This window comes from Colletotrichum aenigma (genome assembly GCF_013390185.1).
Source record: "Colletotrichum aenigma strain Cg56 chromosome Unknown KSG_Cg56_contig10, whole genome shotgun sequence".
Classification (NCBI taxonomy): domain Eukaryota; kingdom Fungi; phylum Ascomycota; class Sordariomycetes; order Glomerellales; family Glomerellaceae; genus Colletotrichum; species Colletotrichum aenigma.
In genome coordinates this window covers 615,101-628,799 of record NW_023500916.1, presented here as the reverse complement: position 1 = coordinate 628,799, position 13,699 = coordinate 615,101, and the positions used below count along the sequence as shown (strand labels likewise).

Below are 13,699 nucleotides of genomic sequence, written 5' to 3'. Positions count from 1 at the left end.
CGTTCCATAGGAAAGAGGGCCGCCGGCAGCTGTGGGGAACTGGGGTCCTCTCGGTGTCAAACGACTATCTTGGATTGCCGCGGTTGCCAGTTCATTAGCACTACCCCCAGATCTGATGATGATGCATTCTGCTAGGCTCAATAATGATGCACAAGCGCAGAAACTGCGCACGAATCTCGTCATTCTCAAAAGAATTGCAGGGTTGCGGGTTGCCGATAAGATCGAATCGAGAGATGCGATTGATGTTGTGTGCACAACAAGTGCGACGAACACTATATAAGGTAAGATATAATATTTCTAGGGACGGTTTGGCTGATTCGAATCCTGTGTCATTCCACTCAATCCAATGAAATTTGCTTTTTCTTTCTAAGATATGCATCATTGAATTACGCTGGTTCAAAATACGCCTGGAAGTTGTCTTGCAGCTTCATCACAGGGGGGGGATCACTTGGAGCAGGTATCAGTATCCATAAGTTGGGCGGATCAACGTGCATGCCTTTCATGTGGATTCTGTGTTGCGCTCGAGGTCAAAATTTGGCTTCAAGAATGGAAATTCCTTTCAATGGCATGCGTACCAACTGGTTGGGTCTGGAGGCACGGATCCTATTGAGCCAATTTCTCTCCGCCTCACCATCGACCACTCAGCCGCTGTTGCATGCAGGATGATTAGCAAGTCAGTTGAAAATCTATTGCCGATACAGTTCTTCGACTATTTGCTATGGATGGTAATTTCGGGCCTTTGGGAAAGATATCCATATTCAAAGGAAGGTGTACCTTATCAGATGCTTTGAAGCCTTTCAGTAAGACCAGGGCAAGCTCCGTAAGTATGGTTTACACGGGAAAATGCTTTGAAGACATGAAACCCACGGGCCGTAAATTTAAGTGATCAAGCTCGGCAACACCGACGATTATGTGCTACACATTCTGCCGCAGTCGACGCTTCCGAGCTCAGCTCTTGGCAGATCTCAGACAGGTGCTCTGAACTCAACGCCTTCTTTCTCAGACAGTCTCAGACTTCAGCTGCTTAGTCGCCAGCCATGTGTCGCACCGCATACCCCATACGTTGAAATCATGTTCCTTTCCCGGACCTTAATGTTACCTGGGGTCTTCACCCTTGCAATCCATGTCTAGATGATGAAAGAGACTGAACACCATGGTTCATGTCGGATTAACCCTTCATCACTCCCGATCCAACTTGTTATTCATAGACGTTTGGTACAGATATAGCCCTTAATGACGTCGTCTAATTTCGAAAGAGGCGTGGCAACTATTTCTTCACAGATTTACACGGGTCATGACGGATTCATGAGACCAACAGAGAGAACCTCACTCCCGAGTACCCGAATTCGTAGACAATTTGTGACGAGTGGCTCTTCAAGGAGCTCAACTAATCCACCACCTCTCGTGGTAACTCCGTAGATCAACATTCCCACTGAAGGCTTCCTTTTCAAGCCATGGCGTAAGATCTACGTCAGAGGGAGCTTCACCATTTGCCGCCGCCACATCCTTCTTCGTCCATCCATTCCCCAACCATCCAAATCTGTTTCCTTGAGGATTGTTGTACGTGTAGCTGAAATCTTCCCATCGAGGGTCTTTCCGGACCAAGTCCACGTGCGCAGCACTGCCAGGCCATAACCCGTGAATCCTGCCACCTTTGATCCCTCCGTTGTACCACGAACTGCATGACTCACTCATGACGGTACGAGGGAAGAAAGCTTCGGTGTAGGCCCGGAAGTCACGAGTCGCTTCAATTGTAGGTGTCATACTTCGAATGCCTTGCGTGGCAGCTTTGCGCAGTATTTTGGCAACATAGGTAAGCTGGTTTTCTACAACATGGCATAAGGTACCTGCTGGACCTGTGGCATTTGGTCCGAGTACTGTCAAGAAATTGGGGACTTCTGGAGCGAGCATGCCGAGGTATGTGTCAGGGAACCCGGGATTGCCACCGGGCCGCCAAGCTTTCTGCAGATCGAACCCATTACACAAGACTGGGAATTGAGTGCTGAAAGTAATGTCATGCCCAGTACTACAAATGACAGCATCCACCTCTCGGTGATTTCCTGTTACAAGTATCAATAAATAAAACTTTTTAACTGGGACTGAAAGGCCTACCGTCAACCGTTCGGATACCTGTTTCTGTGAGCTCTGCAATGTGGTCCCTGATGTACCTCACGTTGTCCGCCGTCAGCGCCTCCAGATACCCAGGTCCTGGTGTTAGCCGACGACAGCCAACGGAAAATTCAGGAATGATCTCTTCTGCTAGCTCATCGCTTCCGGAAAGGCGAGCCTTCATCAGCTTGCGGATAGACTCTTCGGCAGCTGCGTTTTGCGGTCCATCTTTGAAAATGCCACCAAAGCGACTAAAGAGCTTTGCTTCCAGAGCTTTTCGAAATCTCAAGTACTTCTCTGGGCTCAATCGCGCGTCTTCGATGTTATCGGCGACAAAGTCTGCAAGATCCTCTCCTCCAATCGGCGCTGCCACCCATGTCTTGTTGCGAGCATAGTGGTCGATTCTCGATGCGACTTTCTGCAATTGTGGCAGCACCTGAAGTCCCGAAGCACCATTTCCAATAACGGCGATACGCTTGTCTTTCGGGTTGAAGTTGGATCCCAATTTGAGGTATGTCTGAGGTGCCCCTTGAAGTCCTTGATGCCCGGATAATCTGGGAGCTTCGGGTCGCTAAAATGGCCTGTGGCAGTAATCAAGAAGTTGGCCTCGTCAACAAATTCTCCTTCATCTGAATGAATCTTAACAATCCACTTCGCCTTCTCTTCGGACCATTCTGCTGAGGTCACGGTATGGCAGGTACGGATGTACTTGCGCACCTCATACTGATCTGCGATGCGTTTCCAGTAGGCAAATATCTCAGGCCCAGTCGCGTACGCCTCCGTCCATGTCGTTGAGGGGGCGAATGTTGCCTGGTAAGCGTGGGCCGGAACATCGCATCGCACGCCTGGGTAAATATTGGTGTGCCAAACACCTCCCTACTGCCTCATCAGTAACCAAAGCTCAATAAGGCGTCACCGTGTCCATACAATATCTGAGTTTCTCTCGTAGACGACCAGGTCTAGATTGGGAACTTTCGCCGGCAGCAATATGCTGGCGATAATTCCACTTATGCCGCCTCCGACGACTATAGCTCGGATAGGTTCATACTCATCGATGGGATGTTCCTCGATCGCAAAATGCGGATCGATGGTTTTCAAAACATCCGTATGCTCCCTCGAATCTGCGTTGTGGTCGTGATTGACCAGGTCAGCAATAGCAGTAGGGGCCATATCGTTGGGAATTGAATGGATAAACCATCCATGAAGGACACTAGAGATGAATGTCTGCTTCAATTACACTGAAAGCCGAAATGTTCAGGCATAAAAGATAGTAGATCTTCAATCACGCAACGCTTTTCACTATTGGTAAATCGCCTGGTAGGATTCTGCATGCATGGAACTAGGAGCACGTAGTTTCGAACGATGCTGGCGTGATAGAGATATGATAGTAATCGGGAACAGATCTGGAGCCGTAGCAGGAAATGCTTAGCAATCTCTCAGAAGTTCAACATGCGGGAGAGATAAGAGCAGAGAAAGCTAGCGGAGCAACGTTGTCGTGATGGCTGATTTCTCCACCTGCCTGCTTCTGCATCGGAGTAATTGGCAGCATCTAGATGGTTCACCGGGGTTGCATGGAAGTATTTGGGTAGCCGGTAGGCACTGAAAGTCACATTGGTCTTCATCAGGCAGAACAGTGTCGTTGATGTGGTGTGGCGCACGCCATCCTTGATTCCGATTGCGAATCTGCAACCCCACTGTTGGGTTAATGTAAGGGATCGAGAAGTCTGACAATCTGCCGATTTCGGTCGCGTCTTCTTCAGTGAATACGTAGTGGTACAAGCTGTAGAGCTGATTCATTTATCTGGCAACAAGGAAGATCCAGGCGATGAGACGAGTTGTGCTCCTAAACTAAACTTCACTTTGGTGTTTGTGTATCGTTTAATGGGATCAATGGCGACATCGGAAAAACGACGAATCATTCTCAATGCGTTTGATATGTTCACGCCTAGTCATCTGTGCTTCGGCCAGTGGCGCAGACTCGACGACACGGCTTCTGACAAGTTTAGTGATCTCAGCTACTGGACGAGTCTAGCACAAACGCTTGAGCGAGGAGACATCAACGCATTGATTCTTGCAGATACGTACGGTCAGCATGATATCTACAAAGGAAGCGCAGAGCCAACCATTAGAACATGCTGCCAGTACCCTATGGGAGACCCAGCTGTGGTGAGTATGGGGCGTCATGTACAAGAACCGCATTAACCAGTGGTAGCCAGTGACTGCGATGGCTGCAGTGACGAAGAACCTTGGGTTCATCGTCACGACAAGCACGAGTTATGAGGCTCCGTTCGTAATTGCGAAGCGCTTCTCAACTCTAGATCACCTTACTAAAGGGCGCTTTGGATGGAACATTGTGACTTCGTTCAAAGAGTCGGCTGCAAAAGCAGTGGAGTACCCATTTCAACACCACGCAGGTTCTGCCCACCAACATTCATGTTAGGTTGGTGTGTTATACGTCGAGCATGATGAGCGGTACGCAGTTGCGGGTGAGTATGTTGAGCTTCTTTACAAGTAAGTTGAAACGTTCCTAAAAGCAGGCACGACTAACGGAAAGTCAGAATATGGGAGGGCTCTTGGTCAGATGATGCTCTGAAGAGAGACAAATCGAACGAGATTTATGCAGATCCTGATGGTATTCGTTGGGTCAAACATCATACGTCGAGGTTCAACGTGGATGCGCCACATATTTTGCACCCGTCCCCTCAGAGAACGCCATTTCTTCTTCAGGCGGGAACATCCTCGTGAGTGATTTCTGTTCTGATATACCTAGACGCGCGTAGAAACTGACATCATGCGAGTGCCGGAATTGCATTTGCTGCTAAGCATGCTGAGGCTATCATGGTATCAGGGCTCTCACCCCACATCCTGGCACCACGTGTGGCCGCCATCCGCGAGAAGGCAGCAGAGTTTGGCCGCGATCCTCGTAGCGTGAAGATATTTGCAGTAGTTACCCCAATCATTGGCCGAACCAATGAGGAGGCAACTGCCAAGTACGAAGAGGCATTGAAATACGCAAGCTTCGAGCCAGGTCTTGCATTCTTCTCCGGCAACGCTGGGATAGACCTTTCCAAGTATGATCTTGACGCAGAAATCAAGCCCGATGATGCCAAGATTGACGGTAGAGTGCACTCGCTCGTCAACAGCTTGAAGTATCGCGGCGACGATATTCCTACTTGGACACCCAGAAATATCGGAAAGGCGATGGCTATCGGCGGGAATGGGCCGGTGCCTGTGGGGTCCGCATCACGGGTAGCTGATTTTCTTGAGGAATGGGTGAAAGTGGCAGGTCTTGATGGCTTTAACGTTGGATACGTGACGAGCCCAGGGAGCTTTGAAGACGTCGTAGATTTGCTTGTCCCCGAAATCCGCCGAAGAGGTGTCTATGCACCACTGGGCGAAAGCGGCACCGTACGCGAAAGAATCTACGGCACGGGGCAGAAACGGTTGCGCGACGACCACACTGGGAGTCGTTTCAAACATGGAAAATACTCTGGAAATTGATAGCAGAGGTAAAAGGGCACCACTGCTTTCAGATGGCAGTATGAAATTTGCGATGAACGGCTTTGGATTAACCTATTCGTACCGAAGAAAGCATGGGTACAAGTGCGATATCGCGGATCACGTCTTGCAGTAGCCAATCCACTACCTTGCCTCAATGTCGCCATCATTCCCAAATTTGCATCAGCACTAAGAGCTCGGCCTTCTTCCGAGATGTCAATCAGTAAAGCGAATCGTGCCGACGGCTGTCAAATGATAACTCTGCACGGGGATTTGACCAGTTGCTTTTACTTTTGCCTTCCCAAAACACCATACTTGGGTCTTCAGAAATCAAAGTTATCTTTCGCGTCATTCTTCATGAGATGGAATCAGAAACGACTTCCAAGGGAGACAGCGTTCAACAGCCAGAGGATTCACATGTCACCAGCACGAAATGGGAACGGGTTCAGGAAGTGATTTGGGACGGCCCTCGGTCGAAAGACGAGAAGCGGCTTATTCAAAGACTTGATCTGTTTGTCTTGTAAGTGTTTGTTCTCTGGCTACAACGGGCTTTTCTTTCTAACATCACCGTGACGTAGGATTTGGGCAACCTTCGGCTACTTTGTCAGACTACTCGATTCAAGCAACATAAGTGAGTCTAGCCAGGTATTGAGCTCAAATCAACAAACCACGCTTCATCCAATGCCTACATTAGTGGCATGAAGGAAGACTTGGATTTTGAAGGCAACCAGTACAATCTTCTACAGACATGCTTCACCTGCGGCTACTTGGTGGGCCAGGTTCCGTCTCAGTTTCTTCTCACTCGCGGTATGTATTGATATAAGACTACTTGCGGCCATCCCATCTAATATGATCAGTTCGACCCTCGATATATCTACCGATGGCTGAGCTTCTGTGGACTATTGTCACTTTTTGCTTCGCTTCGGTCCGGAGCGTTCGCCAAGTTTCTGCTTTGCGGTTTCTACTGGGCCTCCTAGAAAGTCCTTTCGCAGTTGGTGTTTTGACAATCATGGGTAGCTGGTATACACCTAAAGGTAATAACTGCCAGTGCAATCAAGAGACTATCACTAATATTTTCAAGAACTTTCTAAACGTATATCAATCTTCTATTCGGCCAGCTACGCTGCTAGTATGTTTAGTGGATATTTTCAAGCTGCTATCTATAAAGGCCTCGACGAGGCGAGCGGTTTACCTGGTTGGCGCTGGCTTTTCATATTCTGCGGCTTCATCTCCATATGGGCACCACTTTGGGGCTTCTTCGCCGTGCCGGACATCCCGTTCATCACGAAGGCTCGATGGATGCGGCAAGGGGAGCAAGAGAAGCATATACGCCGCATGGAGGCGGTAGACCGGCGAAAGCCAGAGCCATTGACCAAGTCGAGAGTCTGGCAGATATTTACTAATTGGCCCCTCTACGTCTTTAGCTTTACGTTGATGTAAGACTCTTTCCTTGAAATACCCAGCAGTAAACTAACTGAGACAAGATGCCATTGTGTGGTAACGCAGCCACTCAACTACTTCTCGGTATGGCTCAAATCTTTAGACCGCTTCACAGTCTACCAGATCAACCGTTTCCCTACAGCTGCGCAGGCCGTTGGGTTGGTCACCACATTGCTTTATGCATGGCTTTCTGATGGGTTGGAGAAACGATGGCAAGTCCTGCTCATACCCGCAGTTAGTATCCCAAATCATCCTCAGTATATGTATTTTCACTAAATTCATTAGATCATCAATTTGATCGGTATGATCATGGTCGCTGTTGGGTCAACCTACGCGCTGACATTCGCTGGGTATCTCATCAACGCGGCTTCTTGGGGCTTTTGGCCGGTACTTTATGTAAGTCTCTTGCTCATTTTGCATTCATCATACTGAATCATTGTAGGCATGGGCCATTGAGATCATGCATAAGAACATGGAGGAGCGAGCGGTAGTCATTGGAATCGCTCAGACCCTTGGTCAAGCTTTCATCGCGTGGGTCCCAGGTTCGTCATCCCCGATGCTCTCGCATGTGAATGGTCGTGTTGAAACGTTGCGTATCAGTGGTTATTCTCGACGTTGGGAAATATGCGCCCTCGTTCCACATGGGAGTCTCCATCATGTGCGGCGTAAGCGTCCTGGAGCTCTCAAGCATCTTTCTGATTAAGCACTTTGAAGAACGTGAGAAGGCTAAGGAGGAAAGGGCAATATCGGGAGTGTAATCCTACGAGATTAGTCACTGAATACGGTCTGCATTGCAACCGTCCTGGATATTGAGATGCACATTGATCCGTGTTACTCAACGTATTGTCAAGCATTCCTGCGATTGCGAATGTTCATCGGCAAAGCGGCATTCAATCATGGACGTAAATGTGGGCCAATCACCAGATGCCGTGTTAGCGGCCCAATCAGTAGTCAAACTTCTCAACTTAGATAGCAGCGACTATCATTATCCTTGGGCGTCGATCTCGTATTCATTCACCTCGTGAAACCTCATTACTACCTTCCAAAGACGGAAAGCTGGTATTCAAGAGTTAAAGGAAGCTCATTTCGCTCGAAAACAAGCTTTGAGCTCACGTAGTCCTGAAAATTCGCGGCTGCATTCGTCAACGCATCTGCAGAGCATTCTTCCTCACTTCTCCGGAGCTTCCGATTCTTTCAGGCTCGCAAACCGTCATGGTGAAGCTCCTTCACTTGTTGCTACTGCCAGTGCTGGCAGCCTTTGCAGCCGCAGCCGACCAGCCACCATCTGCTGCCTCCAGCTTCAAGAGTAGAGTTCACTATTTAGAAAATGCAAGGGCAGCAGCCAGACAACGACAGGCGGCATTTGTCGACCGAGCCTCCAATGCGCCGCGCTCAACTTCTTACCTCACAAACAAGACAATGCCTTTCGCCGTGAACGGAACCGGAGTGCCGCTCGTTGACTGGGATATCGGCGAGTCGTACGCAGGACTTTTGCAGATTTCGCAAAATGCGAGCGAGACGCGCAAGCTCTTCTTTTGGTTCTTTCCGTCAGAGAATCCCTCTGCCACCGACGAGATAGCAGTGTGGTTCACCGGAGGACCAGGTTGTTCTTCGATGTTGGGCCTGCTGCAAGAAAACGGACCTATCCTCTGGGAATCTGGAACGTATGGGCCTACGAAGAATCCGTACGCTTGGAACAAGCTCACCAATTTCGTTTGGATTGATCAGCCTGTCAAGACTGGGTACTCTACGGGTGAGCCAGATATTCTGAATGAGGATGATCTCGTCAGAGAGTTCAAGGGCTTCTGGAGAAACTTTATGGACATGTTTGATCTTCATGATAGAAAGATCTACTTGGTGAGTGGACTCGTGGCTGTGTCAAATTTTGGTTTGAAGTGGTTTTCTGAGCATAATAGACGGGTGAATCGTATGCCGGATTCTACGTCCCCTACATCAGCGATGGATTTCTCAAAGAGAGTGACACAGAGTATTTCAACATAAAGGGAATTGCCATCAACGACCCATTCATTGGCAATGCTCAATTTCAACAGGAGATCATCCTTCCGGATTTTATTGAATACTGGAACAATGTTTTGGGCCTCAACGACACCTTCATGTCGAGCCTGAGCTCTCAGAAGCAGCAGTGTGGTTACGCCGACTTTCTGAATAAGCACCTCGCGTTTCCCCCTCCGCCAAGGCCATGGGACGCGGTTCCATCAGACTGCGGAGTCTACTTTGACTTTATCGACGCTGTCATGGAGGTCAATCCTTGTTTCAATGTCTACCACATCACTGATATGTGCCCCTTCCCTTACCAGCCTCTTGGTGTGATCAATGGTGGAGACTACGTGCCACCTTCGGCGCCAGAGTCCTATTTCAATCGTGCGGATGTCAAGAAAGCCCTCAACGTTCCCGACGCAGCCTATTGGTGGGCGTGCTCGCTCAGTGGTGGCTTCCTCGGCGACGACCGTTCACCGGGGCCGGCTGTCGACGATACGCTCACACGAGTGATTGATGGGCTTAACAACACGATCATCGGCTCTGGGGCACTCGACTTCATCCTTCCGACTAACGGAACGTTGTTGGCGCTGCAAAACATCACGTGGAATGGTGCTCAAGGGTTCCAACAGAAACCCTCGACACCGTTCTTTGTGCCGTATCACGCCGAACAGAACAGAGGGGCCATGGCTGGGGCGGGAAACCTTGGTGTCTGGGGCTATGAGCGAGGAGTGACGTTCTATGAAATACAACTGGCGGGTCATGAGCTTCCCGGTTGGTCTGCAGGAAGTGGCTATCGGAGCCTGGAGCTACTTCTTGGGCGCATCAAGGACTTTAGTGACACGACTCCGCTGGCTCTTTGAGCATGGTTGATGGAGGCATGCGGCAGGAACCATGATTCCAAAGAGTGTTGGCCCAAGGGCGGATTGTATGCTTTACGGAAACCTTTGTCTAAGTTCTTGTAGAACGCTCGAAACCGTCCGACATTAGTTGAAAAGCATGCTGCCTAATTTCATGAAGATGGTACATGATTTGTGTTTTGCACTGAGGTGGCATGTTATGGCAGCACGATAAAAACGGACGGCCTAACATTGAGGACTAAAGATCGACTGAGCCTAAAGAGCCTAAAGAGGAGCAGCCGCCACGAGTGATGCCTGGCAGCATGAAGTCTGAAATCTTGTGAATTTGGTCCAGTCGGTTGCCTACCCATCAATGCCAACAGCCAGCTCGGCAGAAGTGCTTCCTAACCTCGCCGTCTGACATCAGACACGGCGTCTGAGTCACTCCCCGTCAGCGCTCGGATTCTACGCCAGTAAATTTGACACCCAGCGAAGCGTCTACACAGACGCTTTCAGGGCACATTCCACCCGGAAAGCCTTTCGCCGTGTTGGAGGATGAGGCGGTAAACAGGACAGGAATTAAACTGCGGTAAGCGATGGCGAAGGTGGGAATGGGAGGCCTTTATTCTCTTCGTAATTGTGTCCAACCAACAATTATTACCAATGAACCGCCAAGGACACTAGGACATCTCCGAATACAGTTTGCTGGGGGGGGGGGGGCGAAGCAAACACCACCAACAGAGCCGCCCGCCACTGGGTCCCGGGTCCCAGACGTACGGGACTCACGCGACCCGACAGGCATCCACTGCGCCCCGTCGCCCCTGAGAATGCCTAAGAGAATGCCTTTACCGCCCGGTGCCGACTCCCCGGTCCGAGGCCTCGGCGTCTCATTTCACCCCACAAACAACACTCTTCGGCGAGACGCCTTGACACACTAGTTCCAACACTGCCTGGTTAATTGCTCCATTTCGCGAAGGGAAGCAAACTTGTGAAAGGATTTTGCCAGTTTATGAGGGCGTTTGCCTTGAGGCAGCAAACAGTGTATCACTTCAGATGAGAGTAGCAGCGCGGTCTAATTGGCTGATCACCAGAGGCTGCGCTGGACGCCAGGGATTGGTCACGGCAATGTTTTGGCCTCTATTGCGGCCGAATCCAGCCAAAGGCGTCAGCCTAGACGGTCTTACCGCATCAGCCCCTCATCACAGGACATGGACCAGTGAATATGCGCAAGGCCAACTTGGAAATATCAAGTCGCCGGTGATTCACTCCCTGTGACCAACGGTTTGATATATGTGTGACCCGGAAACTTGCATCTTCGTTGTCTCTACACTCTTTCCTCATTGCAACCCAGTCAAAACCAACATCTCCGGTGGCTTGAGACATACTCGCGATGGTTGGTCCCCCTGCCAATACGACGACGATATCCCCTGCTGACATGCCTCAGGTCAAAAAGTGGTTGTTCGGAAGCCCTTCCAAGGGCAGCTCGCCTCCGGTCTCCCGTACCGACTCAATCAGGTCGACCTTCTCGGCGTGGACCACAACTAGCACCATGCAGGCAGACACAGAGGAACCCACCTCTTCCGACGATGTCGCCCTTTCCATCCATCCTCTCTCCACGAAAGACGGGCTTATCGCCAAGATAACTTCCCCAGAAGCACCTTCTAAGTCTATTGATCATGTGCCTTGCGACATCGTTCTGGTCATTGATGTATCGGGAAGCATGGGCTGCAATGCCCCTGTCCCCGCTAACCCGGGAGAAAAGACCGAAAACTACGGACTGTCGGTCCTGGACTTGGTCAAGCATGCCGCTCGCACAATTCTGGAGACGATGGACGAGACCGACAGACTCGGCATCATTACCTTCGCATCCAAAGCCAAGGTTGTTCAGAAGCTGATGCCTATGAATAAGAAGAACAAGACGCTGGCCGAAAAGAACATCAACGGCATGAGGCCAATCGACGCCACTAACCTCTGGCATGGACTTCTCGAGAGCATCAAATTGTTCAAGGAAGGTGGCGAGGTCAACACTGGCAGGGTTCCTGCCATCATGGTACTGACGGACGGCATGCCCAATCACATGTGCCCGGTGCAAGGATACGTTCCGAAGCTGCGTGGCATGGAGCAGCTTCCTGCCTCAGTTCATACGTTTGGCTTTGGATACTCTCTGAGGTCTGGCTTGTTGAAGTCCATCGCCGAGATTGGCGGTGGCAACTACTCCTTCATTCCGGATGCTGGCATGATTGTAAGTCGAGATGGTTCCCACTCTCACCCCCTATTGCGCTAACAAATGCCAGGGGACTGTTTTTGTCCACGCAGTCGCCAACCTCCAGGCAACATATGCTATCAACGCAACTCTACGGCTCACTTTCCCAGCAGTTATCGACCTCGAGGAAGCCACGGGAGACTCGGTCGACAAGCAAGAAGTCCTCACCCTGCCCGACGAAAAAGATGAGCCAAAGCAGCTTTCCATCTCTCTTGGAAACCTGCAATTTGGTCAGTCTCGGGACATCTATCTGCACATCAAGACTCCAGAAGGCTCTATTCTCGAAAAGTCCAGCGTCATCGCCTCACTTGAATACTCCCGCATGACAAGTGCTATCTACAGAAAGTCGACTGAACAGTCTCTCTCAAGTCCCACCACTCTCCCAGAGTCCGAGATCGCATATCATCTTTCCCGCTCTCAGATTTGTTCCTACCTGTCATCGATTATACCCTTGAGAGAAGACGGCGAGCACGAGGCGCTGAGTGATATCTCCCCGCAAAAGATTGAGACACTCGAAACTCTCATCAAAGGCCTCCCAGCACAAAATTTTCCCAATGACCCGAAAAATAAGTCATTGATCGAGGATCTGTCAGGCGACCAACCAAAGGGCCAAATTTCCCTCGCTCTCAAGAACCCAGAATACTACACGAAATGGGGTGTGCACTATTTTCCCTCTCTTTTAAACGCCCACACCAGGCAGATTTGCAATACCTTCAAGGATCCCGGACCGCTTCAGTACGGTGTCGACAGTCCTCTTTTCACCGCATGCAGGGATAGACTCGACAACGCGTTTGATAACTTGCCCGCGCCAACGCCATCAAATCATATGGTTGCAACCCACCGAGGCCGCATCAAGATGAGTTCATATAATACTTCTTCTGGAGTATGTTTCATCGCCTCCACTCCAGTTGTCCTAGCCTCGGGCCGAAAGGTTCCCATCAAGACTCTCCGAAGAGGTGTGGCGGTACAGACACCGTCTGGTTCTAGACGTGTCGTGGCCGTGCTCAAGACGCCTGTCCACCGGGAAATCATGTGTCGCGTCGGCGATCTCGTTGTCACGCCATGGCATCCTGTCTCCATGGACAGCGGAAAGAGCTGGGTGTTCCCCGCCAATGTGGCGCTGAGGCCGGTGAGGTACACTGGATGTATCTACTCAGTTCTTCTACAACCAGATATGGATGCAAGTGCGCATGCCGTGAATGTTGCGGGCATTTGGGGTGTTACTTTGGGTCACGGGCTTGTGACGGGACGGGATGTGCGTGCTCATCAGTTCTTTGGAGACTACGGCAAGGTTGTGAGGAGTTTGAGAAGGATAGGTGTTAAAAGAAGTGGTGTTGCTACTGGAGGAGGAGTGCGTAGGGATCTGAGGAACGGACTGGTTCGTGGGTTTAAGCCAGCAAGAAGGGTTGTGGTACGGAAGGATGGCAAGGCTATGAGCAAGTAAGCTGTACGCGCTGCAATCGCTTAGTTTAGTAATGATATTGGACAAAGTCATTGACTGTCTTGGTACGCACAATCTGTGTTCACGTCTGCATCCACATAATGTTGTAGC

The 13,699-nt window shown here is 50.2% G+C and overlaps 5 protein-coding genes across 5 annotated transcripts; 4 read left to right on the top strand and 1 right to left on the bottom strand.

Annotated features, from left to right (window-relative positions):
- Positions 1-2,089: 2,089 nt before the first annotated feature.
- On the bottom strand, positions 2,090-3,279 carry aflW (FAD-binding monooxygenase aflW; the record flags this gene model as incomplete). The annotated part of the gene is made up of 3 exons (XM_037329263.1): positions 2,090-2,527; positions 2,584-2,985; positions 3,037-3,279. The coding sequence occupies 3 exons, from the start codon at positions 3,277-3,279 to the stop codon at positions 2,090-2,092; spliced, it is 1,083 nt and encodes a 360-aa protein (XP_037171648.1).
- Positions 3,280-3,999: 720 nt separating this feature from the next.
- Positions 4,000-5,610, top strand: dmoA-3 (Dimethyl-sulfide monooxygenase; the record flags this gene model as incomplete). The annotated part of the gene is made up of 4 exons (XM_037329262.1): positions 4,000-4,275; positions 4,550-4,620; positions 4,668-4,850; positions 4,908-5,610. 4 exons carry the CDS (start codon positions 4,000-4,002, stop codon positions 5,608-5,610), a joined length of 1,233 nt encoding a protein of 410 aa, XP_037171986.1.
- A 359-nt stretch (positions 5,611-5,969) lies between these two features.
- liz1-6 (Pantothenate transporter liz1) lies at positions 5,970-7,805 on the top strand (the record flags this gene model as incomplete). The annotated part of the gene is made up of 9 exons (XM_037329261.1): positions 5,970-6,127; positions 6,186-6,252; positions 6,312-6,414; positions 6,465-6,641; positions 6,689-7,043; positions 7,092-7,281; positions 7,333-7,443; positions 7,490-7,589; positions 7,648-7,805. 9 exons carry the CDS (start codon positions 5,970-5,972, stop codon positions 7,803-7,805), a joined length of 1,419 nt encoding a protein of 472 aa, XP_037171750.1.
- A 661-nt stretch (positions 7,806-8,466) lies between these two features.
- CGCA056_v014018 (putative serine carboxypeptidase) lies at positions 8,467-9,908 on the top strand (the record flags this gene model as incomplete). The annotated part of the gene is made up of 2 exons (XM_037329260.1): positions 8,467-8,904; positions 8,964-9,908. 2 exons carry the CDS (start codon positions 8,467-8,469, stop codon positions 9,906-9,908), a joined length of 1,383 nt encoding a protein of 460 aa, XP_037171751.1.
- Positions 9,909-11,274: 1,366 nt separating this feature from the next.
- Positions 11,275-13,591, top strand: CGCA056_v014017 (Uncharacterized protein; the record flags this gene model as incomplete). The annotated part of the gene is made up of 3 exons (XM_037329259.1): positions 11,275-11,277; positions 11,329-12,126; positions 12,179-13,591. 3 exons carry the CDS (start codon positions 11,275-11,277, stop codon positions 13,589-13,591), a joined length of 2,214 nt encoding a protein of 737 aa, XP_037171470.1.
- Between the last annotated feature and the right edge of the window lie 108 nt (positions 13,592-13,699).